The 27,090-nt window shown below is 53.5% G+C and overlaps 2 protein-coding genes and 1 pseudogene across 5 annotated transcripts; all 3 read right to left on the reverse strand.

The window, feature by feature from the left end:
- Positions 1 to 2,557: 2,557 nt before the first annotated feature.
- On the reverse strand, positions 2,558 to 12,015 carry LOC116812980 (rootletin-like). Its single transcript, XM_058443667.1, has 8 exons — positions 11,940 to 12,015; positions 6,915 to 7,084; positions 6,684 to 6,808; positions 4,757 to 4,993; positions 3,901 to 3,997; positions 3,631 to 3,711; positions 3,144 to 3,225; positions 2,558 to 2,718 (listed from the first exon to the last, which is right to left on the reverse strand). The coding sequence occupies exons 1-8, from the start codon at positions 12,013 to 12,015 to the stop codon at positions 2,699 to 2,701; spliced, it is 888 nt and encodes a 295-aa protein (XP_058299650.1). The 3' UTR covers positions 2,558 to 2,698.
- Positions 6,689 to 19,449, reverse strand: CPLANE2 (ciliogenesis and planar polarity effector complex subunit 2). Of its 4 annotated transcripts, XR_009214872.1 has the most exons (9): positions 19,283 to 19,449; positions 18,902 to 19,184; positions 15,286 to 15,438; positions 14,568 to 14,692; positions 14,182 to 14,315; positions 13,713 to 13,969; positions 10,618 to 12,111; positions 6,915 to 7,625; positions 6,689 to 6,808 (listed from the first exon to the last, which is right to left on the reverse strand). XR_009214872.1 is itself a non-coding variant. In XM_058444130.1 (6 exons), exons 2-6 carry the CDS (start codon positions 19,011 to 19,013, stop codon positions 13,720 to 13,722), a joined length of 774 nt encoding a protein of 257 aa, XP_058300113.1. In that variant the 5' UTR covers positions 19,014 to 19,184; positions 19,321 to 19,449; the 3' UTR covers positions 13,372 to 13,719. The 4 variants fall into 4 exon arrangements, 3 of the variants coding, with proteins under 3 accessions (XP_058300113.1, XP_032614940.1, XP_058300112.1); XM_058444130.1 differs by lacking the exons at positions 6,689 to 6,808; positions 6,915 to 7,625; positions 10,618 to 12,111 and having other exon boundaries at positions 13,372 to 13,969; positions 19,321 to 19,449; XM_032759049.2 differs by lacking the exons at positions 6,689 to 6,808; positions 6,915 to 7,625; positions 10,618 to 12,111 and having other exon boundaries at positions 13,372 to 13,969.
- A 3,929-nt stretch (positions 19,450 to 23,378) lies between these two features.
- On the reverse strand, positions 23,379 to 26,350 carry LOC116812738 (metallothionein-1X-like; annotated as a pseudogene).
- Positions 26,351 to 27,090: the final 740 nt, after the last annotated feature.

Below are 27,090 nucleotides of genomic sequence, written 5' to 3' on the forward strand. Positions count from 1 at the left end.
CTGGGATTACAGGTGTCCGCCATCATGCCTGGCTAATTTTTGTGTTTTTAGTAGAGATGGGGTTTCACCATGTTGGCAAGGCTGGTCTAGAACTCCTGACCTCGAGTCTTGCTCTGTCACCCTTGCTGGAGTGCAGTGGCACAATCTCAGCTCACTGCAACCTCCGCCTCCCAGGTTCAAGCGATTCTCCTGCCTCAGCTCCCGAGTAGCTAGGACTACAGGCGTGTGCCACCACACCCAGCCTCCCTTCTCATTTGGCACGTGCCAGCCACGTGTCAAGTCCCAGGCCCCAAACTGGTTAGGGGTCAGGAAGAGCGTTCCAAAGAGCTCACAAAGAAGCTCAATCCTATCTCTCCACCAAGGTGGGCGACACCATGGGACGGCAATGCCTGCTTTCCTGCTTTTCAGGCACCTCCCCCAGTGCTGCCAACTGCCCTTCTGAAGGGCCTGTGTTTGCCACCCTCTGCCTTCGCACTAATTTGCTATTTCTCATCTGCTCTGGGCCAGGAGAACAGATAAAACTAGGGCCCTCAATGGTTTGGAGTTTTACAGTTCACCAAGTGCTCAAGGCACTTTATCTTCTGTGAACCTCACCCCAGCCCCTAGGGAAAGACAGATCAGGACGAGCCACATGACTGTGCAGGTCATTTCAGTTTCCATTCTCCTACCTCTAAAATGCTGAAAATAACAGGAACTACTCCATAGGACTGGTGTGAGGATTAAATATCCACGGAATGCTTAGAACAGGTCCAGCATATAGTGGCAATAATGATATTAATAAAATGAGAGCTAACATTCAGTGAGCACTTACCATGTTCCAAAAACTGTTCTAAGTGCTATATATAGATAAGCTTATTTGATCCTCACAAGAAAGCTACATTTTTAAGTATCATGAGAAAAATGAGGTATGGAGAAGTGATTTTCTAAAGATCACAAAACTGGGCTGGGCACAGTGACTCAACCTGTAATCCCAACATTTTGGGTGGCCGAAGCGGGTGGATCACCTGAAGGCAGGAGTTCCAGACCAGCCTGGCCAACATGGTGAAACCCCCGTCTCTACTAAAAATGCAAAAATTAGCCAGACATGGTGGTGCACGCCTGTAATTCCAGCTATTCGGGAGGCTGAGGCAGAAGAATTGCTTGAACCTGGGAGGCAGAGGTTGCGGTGAGCTGAGACCACGCCACTGCAATCCAGCCTAGGCTACAGAGTGAGACTCCATCTTAAAAATAAATAGCCCACGCGTGGTGGCTCATGCCTGTAATCCCAGCACTTTAGAAGGCCCAGGTGGGAGGATCACCTGAGGTCGGGAGTTCAAGACCAGCCTGACCAACATGGAGAAACTCCGTCTCTACTAAAACTAAGAATTAGCCTGGGGTGGTGGTGCATGCCTGTAATCCCAGCTACTCGGGAGGCTAAGGTGAGAATTGCTTAAACCCGGGAGGTGGAGGATGCAGTGAGCCGAGATTGCTCCACAGGTGAAATCCGTCTCAAAAAAAAAAAAAATTAACCGGGTGAGGGTGGCAGAGATGTAGTCCCCCTATCGGGAGGCTGAGGTAAGAGACAGCCGCTGCACCTCGCGCTGGGCGTCCTCGTGGGCCTGCATGGTGCGGTCGGTCTTGTCCCGCAAGCACTACATCTGTTCCTCTAGGGCCCGCCGCTCACTCTCGCTGTCGCTAAGCTGCTTCCGCAGGGTGCCCAGCAGGTCCTGGCTTGCCTCATAGCGCCCATGCATGTCGTGGGGTATGGGGATCACAGAGTCGAGGGGGGTCCTTTGAGGCCTCCAGAGCCCACCTACTCTCTTCTGGTTCCAGGGATACACACTAGCCTACGCTAGGCGGGGTCCAGGGCCTGGACCTGGCCTGAGGCAGGATAGAGGCCTACGTTTGAGAGCCAGGATTCCACTCCCCAACGTGCCCTCACCATCCTCTGAGCACTCACCTCCCTGGGGTCCCGGACAACTCCTATCAAAGCCCCCACCCACACACTGATGCCAGACAAACCCCTGGGCACACTAGTCTCCTGGGTTCTGACCCCCACCCAGGGCTCCCAGGCTCCTCCCCCTTGCATCCTGGTTCCACTCTCAGACTCCTCCCTACCCTGGCTCTGCCCCTAGTTCCCAAGCTCTCATCCTAGGCTCTGATTCCCCTTGCTAGACGTTTTCCCAGGGTCCTGGCTCTGTATGACCAGGGACCAGTCTCCCTCTCTACCAGGACCCTAACACTGCCACAGCCTCCTCCCTCCACCAGCCGCCCAAGCACCCACCCACAGCTGCCCAAGCACCCCCACTTCTGGGCTCAGCTTCAACACAGAGCTCTCGGCCACCTCCTTGGGGATCCTGACACCCTCAGACACTATTTCTCAGGGCTCTGGTGGCTGCACCCCAGTGCGCTCAGACTCCTCCCCCGGACCTGGGCCCTGCCCCCGCCCCCACCCGGAGGGCGCGAGCCCCTCCCGCTGGGCCTCTGGCTGCGCCCAGAACGCTCAAGCCCCTTCCTACCTGGACCTGCAGCTGGTGCTTGTGCAGGGCGGAGTGAATCAGGGCGAGCGACCGTGGAGGAGTCTGAGCAGGCCCGGGAGGGGCCTCGCCCTGGCCAGTAGCGCCGCGGTGGTGACGGGGTCCGCTGGCTCGAGAGTCCCCGCAGGCTGCCCTCGGACGCATCCATGGTACACTTGGAGCCGCTCAGCTGGACGCCGCTCTCAGCCTCCGACAGGACTGCCTGAGGGTAGAGCAGGGAGGCAGAAGGAGGCTGCTGAGTTAGGAACCGCGGGGTTAGCTGGGCAAAGACGCCTAGGCGAGGCTGGGGGCCGCCTCATCCCAAACGCTGCCTCCTACAAGAAGCCTTCCTGATTTCACCTCCTCCACTAACTCAGTCCTCAGTTCGCTGCTGAGGCCTCCCGTTTATTGCAAAGACATCATTTGGCATTGCTCACAGGTGGGCTCCGAAAGGGCCATGCCTCCCCTCTGAGACTGGGGACTCCCCAGCGCAGAGGCCAAGTGAGTTAGCAGGGGTGCTGAGCAGCTACAGCCTGGGTCCCAGGCCCCCACCCATTTGCAGTTCAGTCCCAGGCCACCGAAAGACGTGGTGGGGGAGCCTGGGACTGCCTGGTGGGGCCCTGTCTTCCCACCTCTCTGGGCTCACACCTGTGCCAGGTCCCTTAGGCTCTGCTGTAGCCGCTCTCCGTCCTGTCTCCAGGGCTGCATGCTCCTGTAGCCACAGGGATTCCTGGAGTGTGGTGAGGGAGACAAAGGGTGGCCGGGGTTCTGTCTTATCTGAAACCTCCCCTTCCCCTCCCTCCCTGGCCCACCACTGATCAGGTGGCCTCTGAAGCCATGTCCATAGGCCAGCCACCTGGTAGACCCCACAGCAGGCCTGAGACCCTCACTGAACAGACTAGGCCCAGAGAAGAGCTGTGTCCTGCCCCAGGTCACACAGTTGATGGAGGAGAGCCAGACCTAGAACCCAGGCCAGGCCCCAGACAGGGGGATGACCAAACCAGGCTGTACCTTGGAGGAGTGAGTGTCCCACTGGTTGGGGGAGGGGGTGTGGGGGCGAGCTGGGTTGCCAGAGGCTGCGCATCTGGACCTGGAGAGAGTAGATGGGAGTTCAAGTCCTGACTCTCCCACTTACTGGCTCTGAGACTGGACAACCATTTCCCCTCTTGGGCCTCAGTTTCCCCATCTGTGTCATGAGGATTATGCTACAGGGCTGCTGTGAAGAAGAAATGGGATGGAGAAAGTGAGTGTGCTTACCACAAAGCCTGCACACCTGTTAGGACTGAACCTGCGTGTGAGTGGGACGCTGGGGGTGGCCCAGGCAGCTTAGCCCTAAGCCTGTGTCCATGGATCTGGCCGGGACCCCATCCCACCCTGCCACATCTCAGGGGCAGCTGCAGCTCACCAGGGCCTCAAATTTCTTGGTGAGGTCCTTGTTGACCTGATCCTTCTCCAGATTCTGCTTCTGAAGATGCCCCACTGCCAGGCCCAGCTCTGTCACTCTGGAGTTGGGGGAACAACAGAGGTGAGTGGGGGACCACCCCTGCCTCTCAAATCCACTAGCTCTGTGTCCATCATGCTTCTCCAAACCCGAGGCAGGGACCCTAACATCCACCTCCCTGGCTTTGTGACCTTAGGCAAGTCCCAGCTCCTCTCCAGACCTCACACTTCTCATATGTGAAATAGGAATGAGGTTCCCATCAGCTTTATCTCATGGGAAAGCACTCGAGGACTTGTCCAGGTGGCAGGAATAAGGGGCACAAGTTCTTTTTTTTTGAGACAGAATCTCACTCTGTCATCCAGGCCGGAGTACAGCGATGTGATCTTGGCTCACTGCAACCTCTGCATCCTGGGTTCAAGCGATTCTCCTGCCTCAGCCTCCCTCATAGCTGGGATTACAGGCACGCGCTACCACGCCCAGCTAATTTTTGTATTTTTAGTAGAGACGGTGTTTCACCTGTCGGGCAGGCTGCTCTTGAGCTCCTGACCTCAGGTGATCCCCCCACCTTGGCCTAACGAAGTGCTGGGATTACAGGTGTGAGCCACCGCACCCAGCCACTAGTTCTGTCACTGGAGGCTAAGCTGTTTATGATATACACAGGGCAGGTGCCTTCGGAACCTCAGTTGGGTGCCTGGGAAAACTGGCTGAGCTCACAGAGGAAGGCCCTGCCCCTAGTGAACAGATGCTCCCTTCTCCCCAACTCTCCAGTTTTACCTTCTGCAGGGACACCTGCCTCGTGTGGCACCCACCAGGTACCCACCTGGCACTGAGGTCAGCCTTGTCCAGGTCGCTTTGCATTTGCTGCTGGGCCAGGTCCTTCTCGTGGAGCCCCTTGTCCCGCAGCTGCTCCTCCAGCTGGGCCTGCAGCAGGGCCTGCTTCTCCAGGGCTGCCTCGGCCCAGCTCTCTGCCTGCTGCAGGCCTGTGCTCAGTCCCAGGCCCACCTCCTGGACAGCTCGTGACGTCTGGGCCAGCTCCCCTCCCAGCTGCAGCAGGTCCCTTGGGGAGAGAGCACAGGCTGGGGATGGGATGGGGCTCACTCCCAACTACAAATTAAAACTATGCTGGGGCCGGGCGTGGTGGTTCACACCTATAACCCCAGCATTTTGGGAGGCCGAGGCAGGCAGATCACCTGAGGTCAGGAGTTCGAGACCAGCCTGGCCAACATGGTGAAATCCCGTCTCTACTAAAAATACAAAAAGTTAGCCAGGCATTGTGGCTCATTCCTGTAGTCCCAGCTACTTGGGAGGATGAGGCAGGAGAATTGCTTGAACCTAGGAGGTGGAGGTTGCAGTAAGCTGAGATCATGCCACTGCACTGCAGCCTGGGTGACACAGCGAGACTGCGTCTCAAAAAAATAAATAAATAAAAATAAAAATAAAAACTACATGGTGCTGGGTGCAGTGGCATGCACCTGCAGTCCCAGCTATGTGGGAAGCTGATTCAGGATTGCTTGAGCCCAGGAGTTTGAGGCCAGCATGGGAAACATAGTGAGACTCCATCTCAAAAACTAAAGAGGAAGGAAAAAAAACAACCCTACACTGGGATGCCATTTGTCCACTATCAGATTGGGGGAAAAAAAAAACGGGTCACATAATACACAGGGAGGGGCTCTGGGGTAACAGGCCCTCCCCTACACAGCTGGTGGGAGGGTGAGTACAACCACAATGGAGGGCACTGAGGGAGAGCTCCGAAAACTATGCATGCATAGGACCTTCCCCACCAGCTCCTCCTCTAAGAACATATCCAAAGATATACCCCAGCACAGAGGAGATGGCTTGTGGACAAGGAGGTTCGCTGCAGCATTGCTCATGTAAAAAATCCTGGTGACAACCTAAATGTCTATCAAAAGGGGACTGCTACTAAGTACATGATGGTACATCCATTCAGTGGAACACTCTGTGGCCAAGAAAAACCAGTGGAGAAGTTCTTCCTGGCCTGACACAGAGCCACCTCCCAGTTATAACTAGTAGGTGAGGAAAGCATCTTCAAGAACTGTGAAGATGAAATTTTACCAGGCGTATACACAAAAAAGTGTGCGTGTGTGTGTGTAATCTGCTTTATTTGCTTATATAAAATAACCCTGGAAGGTCACTTAAGAAACTGATAGGCCGGGAACCATGGCTCACGCCTGGAATCCCAGCACTTTGGGAGGCTGAGGGGGGGAGGATCACCTGAGGTCAGGAGTTCAAGACCAGCCTGGCCAACATGGTGAAATCCCATCTCTACTAAAAATACGAAAAATCAGCTAGGTGCAGTGGTGCACACCTGTAGTCCCAGCTACTCAGGAGGCTGAGGCAGGAGAATGGCTTGAACGCAGCTCCCGCTCGCTGCGCCGCACACTCTCCTCCTGCAGTGCCAGCTCTGCCTGGACCCTGCTCAGCCGCCCATCCACATTGCACCGGGCTGCAGCCACCACCCACCCCATCAGGCATGGCCAAGCACAGCCCCGAGACCCAAACCAGGTCATAAAATGTCCAGCCTGCACTCCACCCAGTGCAGGGCCAGACTGTCTGCACCCTTCATAGTGTGCGAGTCTGCACACAGGTGAGGCTGTCCGAGGAGGGTCCTCTTGGAGACAGCCCGAGTCAGGTCATGGGGGCCACAGCAAGGTCAGAGGCCAATCCCCCAGCTCCTGCCTCAACTGCCTGAAACACAGGAGAGAGAACAGGGACCCCGAGGATCAGACTCGCCTTCCTCACTCTCAGCCACCGCCTTCTGCAGCTGCCTGGCCCTCGAGGTTGCGCTGTCCCTCTCAGCCTCCATCTCGGCCAGCTGGCAATTCAGGGCACTGGTCTGGGTCTGAAGTTTGTCCTGCAGCCCCGACATGGGAGAACAAAGGAAGACCCCTGCTCTGACACCCTGCAACCTCTCCAGGGCCCTCCAGGTTCCCTATCCAGCCACGCACACCCAGGCTTACCCATTCTCTCTGGGCACTCTGCAGCTCCTGCAGGAATTCCCGGAGGGCCCCACGAACTGCCTCCGGGTCCAGGTCTGGAGGAGCCAGGGAGATGGCAGGTCCTGGAGATGGTGGCTGAGACCCAGGGCTGCATTCTAAGGTGCTGGGGCTGCTGAGCCCTTCCCCACTTCCTAGAAGAGAAGACTTGCTCAGTGATGCAGGAGCCACGGGCCACCCCAGGCATCTCACTCACTCCCAAATGCCATCTCACTCACTGTCATCCCTGCCTTTCCCAACAGCCCTCAGAATCAAACCCAACTTCTCTGCTATAGCTTAGGGGCCTTCTTGCCCATCCCAGCTGAAACCCTCTAACCCTTTACAAACTGGTCACCCTGCATCCCCCATGTCTAGAACATTCTTTGTCCCAGCGCTAGGGCCTCTGTACATGCTGCTCCCCCTCTCCCCATGGTCTCTCTTTGACTGGCCCATCCTTTAGGGCCATCCCCCTCCCTCAGAGGCCTCTCTGGCCACAGGCTGGTTTACAGTGAGCTCATCCCACCCTCCGGGGGTCTGATGTCTGCCACCCCACCCTGACCATGAGCACCATGAGGGCTGGGCATTGTCTCTTCCATCCACCGCTGTTCCCAGGGTCCAGTGCAAGGGTGGCCGCTGCATCACCTCAAGTCTCTCCATACTGAGTGCCTACTGTGCTAGGCACTTCATGACAACTTCCTGACAGGTAAGGAACAATTAATCCTCTTCCCAGGCAAGGCTGGCACAAAGCAGTTAAGTGATTTGCTTGTTCTCTTGACTGGGTGTGGTGGCTCAGGCCTGTAATCCCAGCACTGTGGGGTCCAAGGCAGGTGAATCACTTGAGGTCAGGAGTTTAAGACCAGCCTGGCCAACATGGTAAAACCCTGTGTCTACTGAAAATACAAAAATTGGCCAGGCGCAGTGTCTCAAGCGTGTAATCCCAGCACTCTGGGAGGCTGAGGTGGGCAGATCATCTGAGGTCAGGAGTTCGAGACCAGCCTGGCCAACATAGTGAAACCCCATCTCTACTAAAAACACAAAACTTAGCTGGGCGTGGTGGCACGTGCCTGTAATCCCAGCTACTCGAGAGGCCGAGGTTGGAGAATTGCTTAAACTCGGGAAGCAGAGCTTGCAGTGAGCCGAGATCGAACCGCTGCACTCCAGCCTGGGCAACAGAGCAAGACTCTGTCTCAAAAAAGAAGAAAGAAAAGACTGGGAATGGTGGCTCACGCCTGTAATCCCACCACTTTGGGGGGCCGAGGTGAGCAGATCACGAAGTCAGCAGTTCGAGACCAGCCTGGCCAACATGGTGAAACCCCGTCTCTACTAAAAATCCAAAAATTAGGTGCGGTGGCAGGCGCCTGTAATCCCAGCTACTCAGGAGGCTGAGGCAGGAGAATTGTTTGAACTGGGACCCAGGAGGCAGAGGTCGCAGTGAGCTGAGACTGCACCATTGCACTCCAGCCTCGGAGACAGAGGGAGGCTCTGTCAAAAAAAGACGAAGGGCAAGGCAGGGCAGGGCACGGCAGGGCAGGGCAGGGCAGGTCAATTAGCTGAGCATGGTGGCCCACGCTTATAGTCCCAGCTACCTGGGATGCTGAGGTCCAGAGGCTGAGGCAGGAAAATCACTTGAACTCCAGAGACAGTTACAGTGAGCTGAGACTGTGCCACTGCACTCCAGCATAGGCAACAGAGCGAGACTTGGGCTCTCTCACACACACACACACACACACACACACACACACACACACACACACACGATTTGGTTGCTCTCAATGCTGGGAAGTTTCGGGGCTGAGATGGGAATCCAGGCAGCCCAACTCCCTGCCAGAAAATTGTGCACTCTGCTTGGAGTGATGGCCTGGGGAGGTGGAGGAGGCAGGGTGGAACCAGGGCATTACCCGGAGGCTGGCACTGGATCAAACTCTTAACTCTGAAAAAGGTCTTTCTACCTGCATTACAAACCCGTATAATAAAACATCAGAAATTCATTTATGTTTCTTTTTTCTAATCCTAAATCTTCCATTGTCAACCTCAAACTGCTACCTGAGAAGGTAACCTAACTGGTAGTTTAGGTAAGTAAAGTTCAAATCCAGGGAGGAAATAAGAAGCAAAGCAGAATTAGAAGACAGAGAAAATAAAAGGAAAGAATCAAGGTAGAGATAATGAAGAAACAATGGTTGGTCCACTAAGTTAGTCTTTTGTCGCTGGTTTTTTTGGCAAAAGAGTAATGATCAGTCTCGTAATCATTATAATATTATTATTTGTCTGCTTGAAGATGTATAAAGCATTTGAAGGAAATGTGATATGAAAAGATTAAGAGTGCTTGCTGTCAATGTTTCATTGTTTGGGCGAATCCCATTTCCTAAGTTAATATGTTTTGATGTGTTAGCTATGCAAAGAGTAGACTAGTTTAAGGAAATATTGACGGTCAAAATATTAACCTATTAGTCTTTTGATGAAGTTCAAATAGTAGAGAGATTTCTTTCTTCAATTTTCCCTGAGACATTCAACTGAAGAGACAAATCCAGAGTTTCCCCCACGTGTTGGGTCTGGGAGTCATTATGACTCTTTCAAAGACAGGAGCTGTGACATGGAATTATGCTTCTTCTCTAGCTGAGAAGCCAAGCTAGGTCCAGGCTGAGTCATAAACTTGAGCCCAACAAGGAAATTACCCTTCGAATTCACCTCGCAGAGCTTTGGCTGTTCTCTGTTCTTTGCTCAACATCCAAGACACCCACCAGCTCTGGCCAACAAACCTTAACATATGATCTATATCAACCAGAGCTACATTTATTCCCAAATCTCCTTCTAAAATACAAACCTGTACTTTCTACTCTCAACTTCTAAATTTACAAAGGCCTCATATGCATCTCTGAGTCACAGATGCTAAAACTTAACCGGTTTTCTGAGGATTATTTGGGGAAGGGGTATGCATGCAAATGTATATACATAATTTGTGTGATTTCAGAATATTGACTCTACGACTTCCAGATGCAGATTTAGAACCTTTTAAAAAAATATTTTGTTTTTGTTGCCCCGCAAATCAGCCAGATCTGCAACTTATCAGAGTAAAGCGAAGCCTAGCGGGACTTTTAGGAAATGTGCTGTCATCCACTTTCAGTGTCAGCCTGTGAAAATCCAGGCGAAAAAAGAGAATGAAGAGAACCTTAAGGAATTTCTGGAACAAAAGCTAATATTAAGCAGGCCTCTTGCTGGCAGACCAGTGGAAATTGTAGCCTGGTCAACAATCTGTCTAGATTGAGGAGGGCTAAAATGTAGCCACAGGTTCAACTACTTTTCTGTTTATTTCCCAACCTCGATTATACTCACTAAATTTAGGGACAAAAACAAAAAACAAAAAACACCATGTTTCCAACCGGTCTCGAACCAGGGACCTTTCACGGGTGAGGCAAACATGATAACCACTGCTCTACAGAAACTGCATATGCACCAAAAAAGGCAAAATATAATCATTAAAATCTTAGATCCGCCATTTTGTTTCCAAAGTAAGAAATTCAACTGCATTTCGAAATTCAACTGAAAAAAGCCCAATAAGCACCAGCCATCAGGAAGACTATGGCTCCCAATAGGCCCAGGCTTAGCGTTCCGCGCCTACCCCCAACACGAAGACCATGGGGACCCCCACCCGGGCTTCGGGATCCCGCATCCTCCCCTGGGTATCCAGTACCTGAATTAAGCGCCGTGTGCAGGATCCTCCCGGCTGACATTCTTTGGCTCCCAGAAGCTGCAGGAGCCGGCAGGCTTTCAGCGTCCGAGCCCTGGGCGCCCCGTGCCTCTCAGGAGTGTGGACGCCGCCCTTCCAGGGATGGGGACCCGGCCTCGGGGCCTTTACCCAGGCGCCGGCCCGCCGGGACTCTTGGCTCTTCGCGTCCTCCCAGGAACCGTAGAATCCTCCTTGCCCTCCCTTCCGCAGGCCGAGGGGCGTGAGCTGCGCGCCCTTTCCTCGCGGACTCTTTGGCCTCAGCACCTCTTGCAATTCTTAGTTCAGGGCTCTTCCTCCTATAACAAGGCCCTTACCTCTCATGTGCCCTACTCCCTCTTAGCACCACTGCACCCAGTGGAGCCCAGGAGTTTGAGACCAGCTTGGGCAATATAGTGAGACTCTATCTCTCAAAAAGTTTTAAAATTAGCTGGGTAGGGTGGGAGCTACTTCTGAGGCTGGAGAGAAACGGGGAGGATCACCTGAGCCCAGGAGTTCGAGGCTGCAGTGAATGATGATTGTGCCACTGCACTCCAGCCTGGGCGACAGAGCAAGACCCTGTCTCTAAAAAAATAAGGGCATCAGCAAGAGGGCAACAGCAGAGCATTAAACCAGGTGTGGGGCTCCTTGGAGTTTGAGACCCTGTGTGACCGGACAGGTCACAGTCCCATGCCATCAGCCTGAACATGTGCATGTAAGAACACACTCTCCTCTCACTCACTCTCCACAGGGCTGCCCAAAGACCTCCCAGGAGGCACAGGCGTCAACTATTCAAAGCATTGTGGCTTCCAGTTCTGCACTGTGGTGATGGAGGCCCTGGGGGTGGCCTACTAAATACTAAAGTGGCACCGGTGCTGCACTGGGAGGAGCTGAGAAGACAGCCCTGGATGGCTGGTGGAGGGGCTCTAAGCCCCAGCCCTGTTGCCCTCCCCACTTTGTCCTCACCCAGGGAGACACCTCTTGTTTGGGGTAAAGGTGGATGAGGGGTCAATTCTATGACTAGAGCAGTGCCAGCCAGAAGACTGCCCTACCTCGCCGTGGGGGGGTCAGGTTATGCTCCAGAGCAGCTTTCTGGCTTTTGGCTGAGCTGGTGCCCAAGAGGGACAGGAAGCCTCCTTTCTGGAGGGTGGGGGTTTATGCCCAGAGATGACTGGCTGGGATGTGGGGTAGCTGGAGGCCCCCAGTCAGGCCTGGGGCTGCCTTCAGGGCCTTTCCCCCCACTCCATTTCTGTCCACGTGAGCTAAGGTCTCCTGGAGTTAAGGACAGAGGGGGACGTAGACAGGCCCACCTGAAAGCAGGGCTGAGGGCTGCAGGAGTGGGAGCCGGCCTGCAGGCTCTGAGGCGAGGGTCCCGTCCAGGGACATTCCTTCTTGGGGTGTGGGATAAGTACAGGGCCTGAGCTCTAAGCCTTAGTCAGGGGTGAGAAGGTGCTGGAATCAGTTCTTCCTCTGGCCCAGACCCTGGAAGGGTTGACAAACGTAGGTGGCAGTACCGAGGGTGGACAGGCTGGCAGTGTGCGTGGGCATGTGAGCAGTGTACTTGGGCACAGGCATCAGGACAGGTGAGTCTGGGCCTCCTGTGTGCCAGCAGGCAGGAGTGGAAAGTGCTTTCGTCCTAGCGCAGGTGTGTGAGCACAGGTCATATTGTGTGAGTGGGGCCTGGGCACAGCTGCAGAGTTCTGAGAGTCAGCTGGCTTTGGGGACACTGCTTTGAGCCAGACGCAGGACAGGCCTCAGCCCAGGGGTTCTTCTATGGGGTCAGGCAGGGGTTCATTGGAGGGGGTCATATAAAGGCCCCTTTCCCTAGGGCCTTCCCCTCATCCTCCTTAGCCTACTTCCACCAGTGTCTCTGGCTTATGGGGCAGAGCCAAGACACAAGGCTGGGCCTACTCACTACTCTCCCAGCTCCTGTCCTCGATGGCCTCCCACAGGGCAGAGCTGCCTCTCAGGCCAGTTCATGCCCTGACCCCCACTGGGATGGTCCTTGACCCTGCATCGTGCTGCTTTCAGGTGCCCCTGGGCTGCCAGGACTCCTATCCTAAGCCTGGCCTGACAGCTCCATGATCAAGAAAGGCATTGCAGGCCAGGCGCAGTGGCTCGCGCTGTAATCCCAGCATTTTGGGAGACTGTGGGGGGCGTATTATTTGAGGTCAGGAGTTCGAGACCAGCCTGGCCAACATAGTGAGACCCCATCTCTACTAAAAATACAAAAATTAGCCAGGCATGGTGGTTGGCACCTGTAATCCCAGCTACTTGGGAGGCTGAGGCAAGAGAATCGCTTGAACCCAGGAGGTGTAGGTTGCAGTGAGCTGAGATCACATCACTGCACTCCAACCTGTGCCACAGCGCAAGACTCCGAAAAAAAAAAAAAAAAAAGGGCTCTGCAGAGCGATGGCTTGACTCCTGGACTCACAGGTGGACTCCATGTCCCAGCCTCCCCCACAGCGCCACATGACCATGACTGCTGGGTGCTGGCCTCTGGAATGTGGGCAGAACAAGGTGCCACCCTGGGCCTGGTCCGCAGAAAGCTGGGGGCCACCTCCCGCCTGCACTCACTCCCTGGCTGCTGACTGGGTGCTGATGCCCTAGGGCAACTGGGCAGGGCAGGGTCTCTGGGGCTGGGTCTCTGCAGGAGTGCTTGGAGCAGAGCCCCACGCCCACCGTCACCTCCTCCAGAGCTGAGGCCTACGCAAGAATGAACACGTCTCTGGAGTTCAGCACTGGGATTTTGGGGTTTATCTGTTACAACAGATGGTGTCACCTCAACCAATACAGGTTCTTGATTGAAATCACTTGAGAGGCACCCCCTCTCTCAGTCACCCTCCATGGGTAATGCCAAAGGGGGAAAGGCCGCAGGAGACGTTCCAGCTCAGGGCCTTGGTCCCCACCTCCCTGCCGTGAATTCTGCAAGGAAAGCGCTGCTCTGGGGTGGGCCTTCTCTGGCCACATCCTCCCTGATCAGGCCATGCTGGCCAGTCCTCCAGATAGGATCCATGTTCCTGCCCTAGCCTCCAGCCCTATATCGAGACCTAAGGGTTGGGGGTGGGATCACAGGCACCCACTCGTGATTCATTCAGGAGCACTCTCTGGGGGGTTGGGAAGCAGGCCAGCCGCCACCTGGTCCTGGTGCCACAGCTGCTCAGCAAGGCCGTTGAGTATGTGGGCAACGTCGGCCAGCCCAGCCCGCCCGTCCAGCGTGCGCCCATCAGCCAGCCGCCGCCCCGGCACACTCTTCACCCGTAGCAGGGGCAGCTCCCAGGCCTGCCGGAAGGCTGAGAGGTCCCGCTCGGGCACGTCCGTGTGCATGTACTGGTCAAATCTGGAGGAGGGTCAAGGAGCCTGACTGGGTGCCTCTGCACAGCCGCCCATCAGACCCTGCCTCTCCCTCCTCCCTGGAGCCCACACCCAGGAGCTGGGGTAGCCATGCTGTACCCTTTAAGTAAAAGCCCAGGTGCTGAATTCCATGCCCGGGCAGAGGCTGGGCCCCTGACCCCCTTGCTCCATGACTTGCCAAGGGTATCCAAAGGATACTTGGAGCCGACGACCATCCTGACACCAGGGGCCTCACCTGCTATGCGGGCCAGCTGTCCAGGGAGGTCTTCAAAGGAGGCACGGTCAGTGAAGGAGAAGAGGAAGAGGAAGGCATCTGTGTTCTCCATGCAAGCCTGGTGATGGAGAGGCATATAACCATGTCACCTCCCATCAGCTGCAGGGCCCTGAGAAGAATCAGGAATAATCCCTCCTTTCACAGATTGGGAAACTGAGGCCCACCCAGAGCAAGGAGCCGCTAGTCCTAGGACGAGCATGGGCTGGGACTCAGTCTCTAGTGCCAGCTCAGGTCTCTGAGCAGTGCCTTGAGCTCATTAATACCCAATCGGCCCCTAGCAGAGCCCACCCAGGCCCACATGCCTGCTCACCGGCAGCATATGATCGAACTTCCTGAGCGCAGACTCTCCACAGTCCCAGAACTCAAAACGAAACATGACGACACGGCCGCTGGCCTGCAGCTTGGCTGGCCAAAATACCACGGTGGTCTGGATGCCTGAGGGGGAGCCAGGGTCAGCCATTCAGCATAAGAGAGGTGGAGATGGGAGGAATAGGGGGCCAGGAAGGAATAGGAAGAAGAGATACATTCCAGCCCTGATGGGTCCCCAGTTTGATGAGGGAGGCACAGTACTTGACCCGGGATAATTCTGTCTGATGGGAGAAACAGAGACCGGCCCTGGAGGAGACTCTGGTACACCAGGAAGATGCAGCCCTAGCTATGGCAAAGCAGTTTCGTTCGTATGTCCAGGGAGACCTAAAGGGCCTAGGGCACTGGGAGATATTTCAACATGGTGGAACAATCAGCACCCAGTGGTGAGAAACAAGAAAGCAAGATTAGCATTTCCTGAGCATCTACCTTGAGCATCAAGCTAGGCATGTTACCACCACCACCTCTAGTGGCAACCACACAACAACCCTGTTGGAGGGGGGGGTACTATTATCCCATTGGGACCAAGGAGCCCACGTAGGCTCAGAGAGGTGAAGTGACTTCCCAAGGCTACAGAGTAAGAGGTGGTCCAGGGCCAGGTTCTTGCCTCCACCCCCAAGGAAGGCCTCCCAGGATGGGCAAAGGATTGAGGTCCCACTCACCAGTGGTCTCGTGGTGCATCACAGGCACCTCCAGCCCAGCCAGCTTGGCCACCAGTGCCGTCTTGCCCACACCACTCTTCCCGGACACAAAGATCTTGTAGCTGGCAGTGTCAATGGACACAGGCGGCGGCAGCACTGGCCGCTCAAGCAGCCCTAGGGCAAACAGAGAGCCAGGTGGGGTCAAGGGGTGCTATGGTTTGAAGGTGTCCCCCAAAGTTCATGTGTTGGAAACTTAATCGCCAATGCAGCAGTGTTAGGAAGTGGGGCCTAACACGAGGTGATCAGCTCGAGTGTTCTGCCCTCATAAATGGATTAATGTTGTTATTGAGGGAGTGGGTTTGTTATAAAAGCCAGTTTGGGTGCCTCTTGCTGTCCTGCTGTTGCCCTTCTGCCTTCTGCCATGGGATGACACAGCATGAAGGCCCTTTCCAGATGCTGCTGCCATGTTTAGACTTCCCAGCCTCCAGAACCATGAGCCAAATGAGCTTCTGTTCATTATAAATTACCCAGAGGAGACCTGGTGCAGTGGCTCACACCTGTAATCCCAGCACTTTGGGAGGCCAAGGTGGGCAGATCACCTGAGGTCAAGAGTTCAAGACCCGGCCAGGTGCAGTGGCTCACGCTTGTAATCCCAGCACTTTGGGAGGCCGAGGCGGGCGGATCACGAGGTCAGGAGATCGAGACCACGGTGAAACCCCGTCTCTACTAAAAACGCAAAAAATTAGCCGGACGTGGTGGCGGGTGCCTGTAGTCCCAGCTACTTGGAGAGGCTGAGGCAGGAGAATGGCGTGAACCCGGGAGGCAGAGCTTGCAGTGAGCTGAGATCGCGCCACTGCACTCCAGCCTGGGTGACAGAGCGAGACTCCATCTCAAAAAAAAAAAAAAAAAAAGAGTTCGAGACCAGCCTGGCCAACATGGTGAAACTCCATCTCTACAAAAAAAAATACAAAAAATTAGCTGGGTGTGGTGGTGGGTGCCTATAATCCCAGCTTCTTGGGAGGCTGAGGCAGGAGAATTGCTTGAACCTGGGAGGTGGAAGTTGCTAAGCCAAGATCACACCACTGCACTCCAGCCTGGGCGACAGAGTGAGACTTCGTCTCAAAAAAATATAAATAAATAAATAACTCAGAGTGTGGTATTCTGTTATAGCAGCATAAAATGGACTAAGACGGGGGTAAATCCTGCATTTGCCCCATCAGATCCTGGGCTGGACAATCTCATTTATTTATTTTTATTTTTTTCTTTACCTTCTATTTTTAATATGGATGGGGTCTCACTATGTTGCTCAGGCTGGTCTTGAGCTTCTGGGCTCAAGCAATCCTCCCACCTTGGCCTCCGAAAGTGCTGGGACTACAAGGCATGAGCCACCACACACAGCCAAGGACAACCTCATTTCTAATGGCTTCTTCAGGGCTAACCAACCATCTGTGGTTCTTTTTTTTTTTTTTGAGACGGAGTTTCGCTTTTGTTGCCTAGGCTGGAGTGCAATGGCGTGATCTCGGCTCACTGCAACTTTCACCTCCCATGTTCAAGTGATTCTCCTGCCTCAGCCTCCTGAGTAGCTGGGATTACAGGCATGTGCCACCATGCCTGGCTAATTTTGTATTTTTAGAGACAGGGTTTCTCCATGTTGGTCAGGCTGGTCTCGAACTCCCAACCTCAGGTGATCTGTCTGCCTCGGCCTCCCAAAGTGCTGGGATTACAGGTGTGAGCCACCGCGCCCGGCCCCATCTGTGGCTCTTAATACTCAACCCAACTTTACAGAAGTCTGGGATACAAAGAGACTGGCCTAAGTGATTATAGTCACTCTGTTGATATTTATTTACTAGCTGCTCTCAACGTTTGTTGTGGGGCCTGCATGACAACCACTGAATGATACATTCAGGTGCATAAACCCAGCTGTTAAAAAACCCCCCAAATGTCTGTGGTTAAAATGAAAACACAAAAATTAAAAGCCATCACTGCCATTCCTCTAAGTTATGGCTGCTTGATCCTATCTGTGGCATAGCTAATATGGTCAGTGGATTCTATGATGTTCCCAGAAAATCAGCTCGACCTTCACTCAATTCTCTTCCACTCAACACAACTAAATGCAAAATAAATACAATAACGAGACCGGGTGCGGTGGCTCATGCTTGTAATCCCAGCACTTTGGGAGGCCGAGGCGGGCGGATCACGAGGTCAGGAGATCGAGACCACAGTGAAACCCCGTTTCTACTAAAAATACAAAAAATTAGCCAGGCGTGGTGGCGGGCGCCTGTAGTCCCAGCTACTCGGAGAGGCTGAGGCAGGAGAATGGCATGAACCCGGGAGGCGGAGCTTGCAGTTAGCCAAGACTGCACCACTGCACTCCAGCCTGGGCGACAGAGCAAGACTCCGTCTCAAAAAAAAAAAAAAAAAAAAAATACAATAACAGCCAACCTTCAGTGAACACCCCCTGCATGCCAGAACCTGCTTGGTATGTTATAAACACACTCCTTATTAATTTCCCCAGTAACTCTATGGGGTAAATACTGTGATTACCCCCATTTTACAGAGGTGGGACTTGAGGCTAGAGTTCACTTATCCCCAGTCATACAGCTAGCAGTGGTGGAGCCTGGGTCACTTGCCTGGGTATGTGTGACCCCAAATACAGCCGCCCATCCATCATGGGATTAGACGGACAGTGGCCATATTAGAGGGTCTTTTTTTTTTTTGTGAGACAGAGTTTCACTCTTGTCACCTGGGATGGAATGCAATGGCTCGATCTAGGGTCACTACAACCTCTGTCTTCTGGGTTCAAGTGATTCTCCTGCCTCAGCCTCCCAAGTAGCTGGGATTACAGGCGCCTGCCACCACGCCCGGCTAATTTTTGTATTTTTAGGAAAGACAGGGTTTTGCCATGTTGGCCAGGCTGGTCTTGAACTCCTGACCTCAGATGATTTGCCCACCTCGGCCTCCCAAAGTGCTGGGATTACAGGCCACCGGGCCCGGCCTTCTAGAGGGTCATTTTTTGAATGTAATATAATTTCTTTAAAAAAAAACAAACAGTTGACTTATTCACAAATTTTGGTTCTAGCTATCTCACTCTCTGGTCTTAAGTCTTCTGGCACCTTGCTTCTCCTGGCCAGAGCTGGACTCCAGGCATCTCTGCCGGCCTGACAGCTGGGCCCTACCTGGGTGAGTCAGTTTCACCATGGGGAACACCAGCGTCTCATCGCAGAGACAGCAGGACATGGAAGAGGCTCACCTCTATTTATTGGGGTGTGATCTTAGCCAAGTCTGTACCATGTGCTGTTGAGAGGTTAAATGAGCGTGCACTGTGTAACGTCCCCAACAGAGGGCCTGGTACCAGGGGAGGGCTCAATCAACTGCATCTCTGGTGATAGTGGTTGCTGGCAGGGTTTCTGCTGTTTCCATGTTCCTGGCTCTGACGATGGAATTAGCTCTAAGGAGATTTAGGGGTGGGGGTCCCAGAGATAGGGCTTTCAGTCCCCCAGGCTGAAGACTGCTGAAGACTGCAGTGGAGCAGGCCCTCACTGCCCTGCCTCTCTGCTCTCCTCAGGGTGCAACAGGTGACACCCTTCTCCCCAGGGAAAGACAAGTGGCAGGCTGGAGGAAAGGGGGAGGCACTTACCAAACACCCGCCGGCGGTTCTTGCGCAGAATGCAAGCCAGGTACTCCTTGCCCTCGGCACTCTCGTGCCAGTTTAGGACAACCACCGAACCGGGCACGGGAGGTCTGGCCATGGCTGGGCACCGCGACGGGGTAGGGAGGTGACAGAATGCTGAGAGCAGGGAGTGGGAAGGGGGGTGACCGTACCAAGCCGGGCCTGTGATCCCTCTTAACTGTCCTCTGACTCTCCCGGGGGGCCCCAGAAAGTGCAGTCCCTCAGCCGCCTCTCTCCTCCGCAGTGCTCCCTGGGGATAGTCATCCCATTACTGCCCATGGAGGGTATTCACACAGCCCCTCTCCCCTTGTCACCTCCGGGAGTCAGACAGCCCCGCTTCTCCTCTACCTTCTAGATCCCGACTCCTGGGGCTACTTAGGCCTCACCGTCAGCAGTCCCGGCGGCTAACCGACCCGGGTGCCGAAGGCTCCTTTAAACGCCTACTCGCACTCTCGCCGCCCCAGGCCGCCGGGCCGCTTCCGCCCAGCCTGTGTCCGCCTTCTGCGCGTGCTGGCGGCTCCGGCGCCGGTGCTCGCGGCGCATGCGCGGAGGTTGAGTTGGGCGGGTTCCGGGCGGCGTTCGTCCCTCCTACAACGTCAGCAGACTGCGCCGCCCGATGGCTCTGGACTAGGCCTTTTCCTCTGGGTTGTGGATCCTCTTCTCTACTACTCCGTCCGATCCCCAGTCTTTCTTCCAAAACATCATGAAACCCCCCCTCCAGGAGCCTTTCATGCTTCTGTGTCTCAGTTTCCTCTTCTATAACGTGGACGTAACGTTATTCCCTCCATAGCAGTGCTCCATATGTTTAGTTATGATTATTGGTATTATTAATATTATTGCTCTATTAATCCTGCTTGGCAGGACCTCTAGATGACTTAAACGTCTCTGGCTTCACTGATGGGGACACACACCAGCTCAGAGAGGTCAAGGGACTTGGCTCAAGTTTTAAAAAATGAGTCAGAGGCCCGCTGGATTGTATTTTTCATTCATTCATTCATTCAACAAATACTGAGCACCTAGCTGGGAATACAGTGGCCAACAAGAAGTCCCTGCTCTCCTGGAGCTGACTTTTCAGCTCTGAAGCTCTGAGCTCCTCTCCACCGTTCCAGCACTGGACACCAGGCCTGTTACCTAGAAGGTGGGTGCTCAGTAAATGCCCATTGGTTGGAAAGAGTGCAGGTGGGTCATTACTGAGAGATTGTCTATTACATTTAATTTTTACCATTATCTTCCCGCAATGCCTTCAAGTAGGGCAAATCACTGTTTTGAAAGGAATAATCTAGGAGTTAAGCTTTACCGAAGGCCACCCAAGTGCCAGACAGTGGGGGCTTTACAGGGGTCACCTGATTTAATTCTACAAACAAACCTGTGTAAATAGTATTACCCTCTTGTACTGACGAAGACATTCAGAAACATAACATGACTTGTCTGAGGTCACACCGCACAGCTAGTCAGTGTGAAATCGACTCAGAACCCACAGCTGGCTGGGTGTGGTGGCTCACGCCTGTAATCCCAGCACTTTGGGAAGCTGAGGTGGGCAGATTGCTTAAGCTCAGGAGTTCGAGACCAACCTGGGCAACATAGTAAGACCCTGTCTCTACAAAAAAAATACAAAAATTAGCCGGGCACAGTAGTGCACACCTGTAGTCCCAGCTACTCGGAGGCTGAGATGGGAGGATTGCTTGAGCCCAGGAAATAGAGGTTACAGTGAGCCGAGATCATGCCACTGCACTTCAGCCTGAGTGACAGAGCCAGGCCCTGTCAAAAAAAAAAAAAGAACCCACACTTACCTGACTCTAAAGTACTTATCCGTTCTGCCAGTTTGGGTTTTGTGTTTTTAAAACTTTGCCCCTAGACACTAGGAGGGCTGTTCCTGGGGAAGCAGAAAGCAGCCAGAGGACCATGAACTCACAGATTTTTAAGGCCCATGATGTCTAAGAGAGGGGATGAGGATGTGTAAGACAAGGTGCTTTCTCTCAACTTGCTCACGCTGTGGCTAGGCAGAAAAACAAGATGAATAACCATTCCTATAGGATTCTGCAGCTGGAATCCTTTGCCCATACTCCCAGGTCACATGGTTCCCATTCCTGCAGCTGTCACCACATCTGCCCAGTCAGGGAGATTCACAGCTGTCCAGAGCTCTCTCCATGGGCCAGGAGTGACTCAGTAGCAGGGCTCTGATCTGAATTATTTCTGAATTTCCACACTTCACATCCCTTCACCCCTGTCTTTGGCTCGTGGAGGGCTCAGTGAGCGTGTGAGAAAATGAAGCAACTTGGCAGAATGAATGTGCCTGTTAATCTGCAACCCAGAGAAGATGTAAAGTCCTCTTGGGGCCAGGTGCAGTGGCTCACGCCTGTAATCCCAGCACTTTGGGAGGCTGAAGCTGGTGGATCACTTGAGGTCAGGAGTTTGAGACCAGCCTGGGTAACATGGCAAAACCTTATCTCTAAAAATATACAAAAAATGGCTGGGCACGGTGGCTTACGCCTGTAATCCCAGCACTTTGGGAGGCCGAGGGGGGCGGATCACCTGAGGTCAGGAGTTCAAGACCAGCCTGGCCAACATGGTGAACCCTGTCTCTACTAAAAATACAAAAAATTATCCGGCTGTGATGGCAGGCACCTGTAATCCCAGCTACTCTGGAGGCTGAGGCAGAAGAATCGCTTGAACCTGGGAAGTGGAGGTTGCAGTGAGCAGAATCATATCACTGCACTCCAGCCTGGGTGACAGAGCTGAATAAATAAACAAAATAAATTATGTATTCAGTGGAAGGCTGATCAAGGACTCAAAAGAATGCAATCTTTTGTCTCTTATCTACTTTTTTTTTTGAGACAAAGTCTCACTCTGTCACCCAGGCTGGAGTGCAGTGGTGCGATCTCGGCTCAGTGCAACCTCTGCCTCTGAGGTTCAAGTGATTCCCCTGCCTCAGCCTCCCAGGTAGCTGGGACTACAGGTATGCCACACCACGTCTGGCTAATTTTTGTTGTTGTTGTATTTTAGTAGAGATGGGGTTTCACCATGTTGGCCAGGATGGTCTCTATCTCCTGACCTCATAATCCGCCCGCCTCGGCCTTCCAAAGTGCTGGGATTATAGGCATGAGCCACCACACCTGGCCTTGTCTCTTATGTATTTCTAACCTGGAAGCCCCTGCTTCAAGTTGTCCTGTCTTACCAGACCAAACCAATGTACATCTTACACATACTGATTGAGGTCTCATGTCTCCCTAAAACATAAATGCAAACTGTACCCCTGACCACCTTGGGTATATGTCTCAGGATTTCCTGAGGCTGTCATGGGCACATCCTTAACCTTGGCAAAATAAATTTTCTAAATTGACTGTGACCTGTCTTAGATATTTGGGGTTCACACATCCAACCCCGACATTCTGTGTCAGGGGCTGGGTAGGTCTGTGAGCCTGCAGATTTGACAAAAGCACCAGGCAGTTCTGAAGTTGGGGTCCATATGAGTCAGCCCAGGCTGCTGTAACAAAAGTACCACAGTCTGGGTACTCTAAACAACAGAAATTTATTTCCTCATAGTTCTAGAGGCTGGAAGTCCAAGATCAACGTGCCGGCAGAGTTGGTTTCTGGGTGGGGCCTCTCTTCCTGGCTCGCAGGTGGCCTCTTCTCTGTGCCTATACATGCCTGGTGTCTCTTCCTCTGTTATAAACAGGACATTAGTTCTACTGGATTAGGGCTCCATGCCTATGGTCTCATTTAACCTTGATTACCTTTTTCTTTTATTTTTTGAGACAGGGCCTCACTCTGTCACCCAGGCTAGAGGGCAGCAGTGTGATCTCAGCTCACTGCAGCCACAACCTCCTCAGGCTCAAGCAATCCTCCTGCCTCAGCCCCGAGGGGAGCTAGGACTACAGGTGCACATCAGCATGCCTGGCTAATTTTTGTTTGTTTGTTTGTTTGTTTGTTTGAGACAAAGTCTCGCTCTTGTGCCCCAGGCTGGAGTGCAATGGCGCGATCTTTGCTCACTGCAACCTCCATCTCCCGGGTTCAAGTGATTCTCCTGCCTCAGCCTCCCAAGTAGCTGGGATTACAGGCGCCTGCCACCACACCCAGCTAATGTTTGTATTTTTAGTAGAGACGGGGTTCTACCATGTTGGCTAGGCTGGTCTTGAACTCCTGACCTCAGGTGATCCGCCCACCTTGGCCTTCCAAAGTGCTGGGATTACAGGCGTGAGCCACCGTGCCCGGACTTTTTCTTTTGTATTTTTTTAGAGATAAGGTTTTGCCATGTTGCCCAGGCTGGTCTCAAACTCCTGGCCTCAAATGATCTGCCTGCCTTGGCCTCCGAAAATGCTGGGATTACAGTCATCAGCCACCATGCTCACCCTTAATTACCCTTTTTTTTTTTTTTTTTAGTCTAGATGAATTTATTGCCATTCACATATTTCATAGAAAAAAAGATGTAGCAAATGGCTCAGGGTTGTACAAAAAAATAAAAAAAATCCAGGTTTATACAGGTTGCTCTACTTACATCTGAGAGCAGGGCTGTCCTGGCATCAGGCCCAGCAGCTGCAGTTGTCTGACGTCCTTTTGCAGATGCAGCCCTGGGCACACTTGGCACAGCCCACAGGGCAGCAGGAGCAGCAGCTCTTCTTGCAGGAGGTGCATTTGCACTCTTTTCATTTGCAGGAGCCGGCACAGGCACAGGAACTGTCAGGCAAGCAGGAGCAGTTAGGGTCCGTTTAGAGGCAAGGAGAAGCAGGAGTTCCCGATCAAGAGGCAAACACACAGCGGGACAGATGAAAAGCGTGCTTTAATTACCTCTTTAAAGGACCTATTTCCAAATATAGTCACATTGGGGGCTAGGGCTTCAATGTATGGATTTGGGTGGAGGGAGGCATAATTCAGTCCATAACAGGGTCCACAGACCTCATGTAAACACTGCTGCTGGGCAAAGGAGGCCAGCTGACTGTTGGGACCTGAAAGTGACATGGTTAGAACTGTGTTTCAGGACGCTTGTGGACCATGTTGGTCTATGAGTTCTGCTCTCCTGTGCCCCTCTGACCACTAAACTATGTGTCCCCCTAAGCCAGCTGCTTCTCCTTTCAGGGCCTCAAGCAACACATGTAGAACATCTCCCTAAGGACCCTTCTAGTCTACAGCCCTTTTTTTTTTTTTGAGACAGTCTTGCTCTGTCGCCAGGCTGGAGTGCAGTAGTGCGATCTTGGCTCACCGCAATCTCCACCTCCCGGGTTCAAGCAATTCTCCTGCCTCAGCCTCCCAAGTAGCTGGGACCACAGGCGCATGCCACCATGCCTGGCTAATTTTTGTATTTTTAATAGAGATGAGGTTTCACCATGTTGGCCAGGATGGTCTCAATCTCCTGACCTCGTGATCTGCCCGCCTCAGCCTCCCAAAGTGCTGGAATTACAGGCGTGAGCCACCGCGCCCGGCCTAGAGCCCTGTGATTAATCCACTCATTTCTTCTTGGTTTGGTCTCCCCACAAATATTTATTAAACACCTCTTGGTCAACGTCCCCACAAGACCTTGAGAGGACTCCACAAGGCAGGGACACAGTCACCAACTTGACAGAGTGGATGGGAGGCCCAGGTGGGCAGACACACAGGCCGAGCTGGGGTGAGAATGAGGCATGGAGAGCCCTGCCTGAGGATCCTGGGTGGGTGGGGGGCAGGAGGTCAGCTAGGACACCAGGCTTAAAATCCTCTCAGCACCTAGAATAACACCCACCGCCCCCCTCAGCATGGCCTGGCACCAGGAGTGCTCCACTCACACCTGGAATGCTTGCTCTGCCTCCTAGCAGTCCTTCCGCCAGGCTCACCGGCTTCACGCCATTCTCCAAGCTGGAGCCACAGCCAGTTAATCAAGTCAGGTCAAGGGCACCAGCCTTGCCGCCAAGCTCAGCGGTCAATTATCCATCCTCAGATCACCTGACCCTGGGATGATTCTCAGGTGACTGGATGGATGGTGGTGCCCCTGTGAGGGAAGCATGGAGGAAGCGCACAGGGTCAGAGGAGGAGCCCCTGGGGAGTGAGGGAGGGTGGGGGGCTGCCCAGAGAGGACACACTCACAGCAGACGGTGGAATGTAAAGTGCAGGTGAGTGGCCTGAGTGGAGCTGGACATTACCAATGGCAGAGGGACCAAGCCTGAAGCAATGGGTGTAGACAGATGAGAGGTCTGGATGCTGTGGACAGACAGCAGAGCCTTGGATGCCACCTGGGCAATGACAACCACGAGGTCAGACCCAGGAGAGGCAGAGGAACCGGAAACCCCCTCCTCCAGCCCGCCCTGAGGCTCATGTTCAGTGTGCAGGGAGGCTTGCCCAAATCCCGAGGAAGCATGGCTGGGGAGCGATGCTACTCCTTGGACGCCATCTCTTGTGGCCTTCTGCTGCAGAGAGCACTCTGCTCTGTGCCTCTGCCATGGCCCCAGCCATGCGGTCCTAAGTGTTCTCTTCCCACTATGGATTCCGCTCGGGAGCTCCTTTCCCATTACATCTGAGGGGATGACCTCTGGTCATCAAGTCCACATGGGTCACCCTCCATTGTCCTCATCCCTGACCACTGGCTGCTGAGGCTTATAGGCTTATCAAGACCCTGCATTACTGACTGCCAGAAGCGAGGCCTAGACCCCACCCATCTGGGATGCCCCAGATAGGCTCTATCCTCATCTGCCCCCCTGCCACAGGTTAGCAGGACGAGGCCAAGTGCTATGATCTGAACATCCCGCCAGATTCACATGTTGAAGTTTAATCACCACTGTGACAGTATTAACAGGTGGGGCCTTTAGGGAATGATTAAGTCATGAGGGCAGAGCCCTCAGGATGGGATTAGTGACATTATGGAAAGGTTTGAGGGGCCAGTTCGTCCCATCCACCGTGTGAGGACACAGCCTTCACAATGGAGCAGCAACAAGGCAATGTCTTGCAAGTGGAGACTGGGCCCTCACCAGACACCAAGCTTGACGGTGCCTTGAGCTTGGACTTCTAAGCCTCCAGAAATGTGGGAAATACATTTCTGTTGCTTATAAATCACTCAGTCTGCGGTATATAGCAGCACAAGGGAACTAAGACACCAAAGCAAAGAGAAGGCTAACTTCTTGGCTTCTGGCTTCCCGAGCAACTGTCCCAGCCCTGGGTGGCTGCACTGGTTGCAGATGGTTCTACTGACTCCTTCCCCTTTGATATCTTTTTAATATGATACCTGGATTGTCTTTTGACCTTAGAAGCTCAGGATTTGTCATTTTTGTTTAGCCCATGTGACACCTCCCTGGTTTGTGATTAGGCTGTAAGCTCCTTCATGGGTGGGCCTCTTTTGTGTCTTCTGTGTGTCCCAGTGCCTCGGGGGTCACAGATACTCACGGAATGCTTGCTGTGAATAGTCTCCCAGTCAGTTCCAGGCTTTCTAGGCCTTTTCAATGGGCCACAGCCCATGTCCTCGGGCAGGAGCATCCTCCCTCTCCCCAGGCTTCTGCTGGAAAGGAGCCCTCCTTCTCTTCCTTGCAGTAGGTGGGCAGACAGGCTCCCTGGTGGGTGCAGAACACACTCTGCTAGGACTTTTTGGCATTTACTTAAGACATGGACTTGGCTTTGTGCATGCCGACAGGCTCTGGACCCAGAGCCCAGCCCCATGAGAAAGACTGTAATTTTCCCACAGCTGAGGGCTGGGGAAGGGAAGGCAGGTAGGCCAGCTGGGGGGATGGTACTTGAAACAAGGCAGGGGCCTGGGAGGGATGCCCCCCAGGCTTAACTGACAGAGGGAGGGGAGAAACGGGCAAGCGTTTTCTTCCTCCTGCCCATTTGCTTTCTTTCTCAAGACTGCCTCCGACAGATCGCCCAAGCACACTTGAAGCCTTTCACAGGGTGCCCTCAGGTGGCCTTTTGGGGAATCACACCCATCCAATGGATTAAACGATTCTTGGCTGATTCCAGCTAAGTTGCTAACCTGTGAGGCTGGCTGCCATTATTGCCATTTTTACTGATAAACTTGAGGCTCAATGAGGCAGGATGACTGGCTCCAGCTCAAAGTGACAGTCAGCTCCTGAACCTAGGTCTGCCCTGTCCTACTGCCTCTAAGTCCCTTCTGAGTCCACAGAACTATGTCTCAAAAAATTGAAATGGCATCAAGCATTTCCTTGGTTCCAATCTTGATCTGATGCATCTCTGTTATTTCC

This window comes from Hylobates moloch, unplaced genomic scaffold (assembly GCF_009828535.3).
Source record: "Hylobates moloch isolate HMO894 unplaced genomic scaffold, HMol_V3 SCAFFOLD_9, whole genome shotgun sequence".
NCBI classification, from domain to species: Eukaryota; Metazoa; Chordata; class Mammalia; order Primates; family Hylobatidae; genus Hylobates; species Hylobates moloch.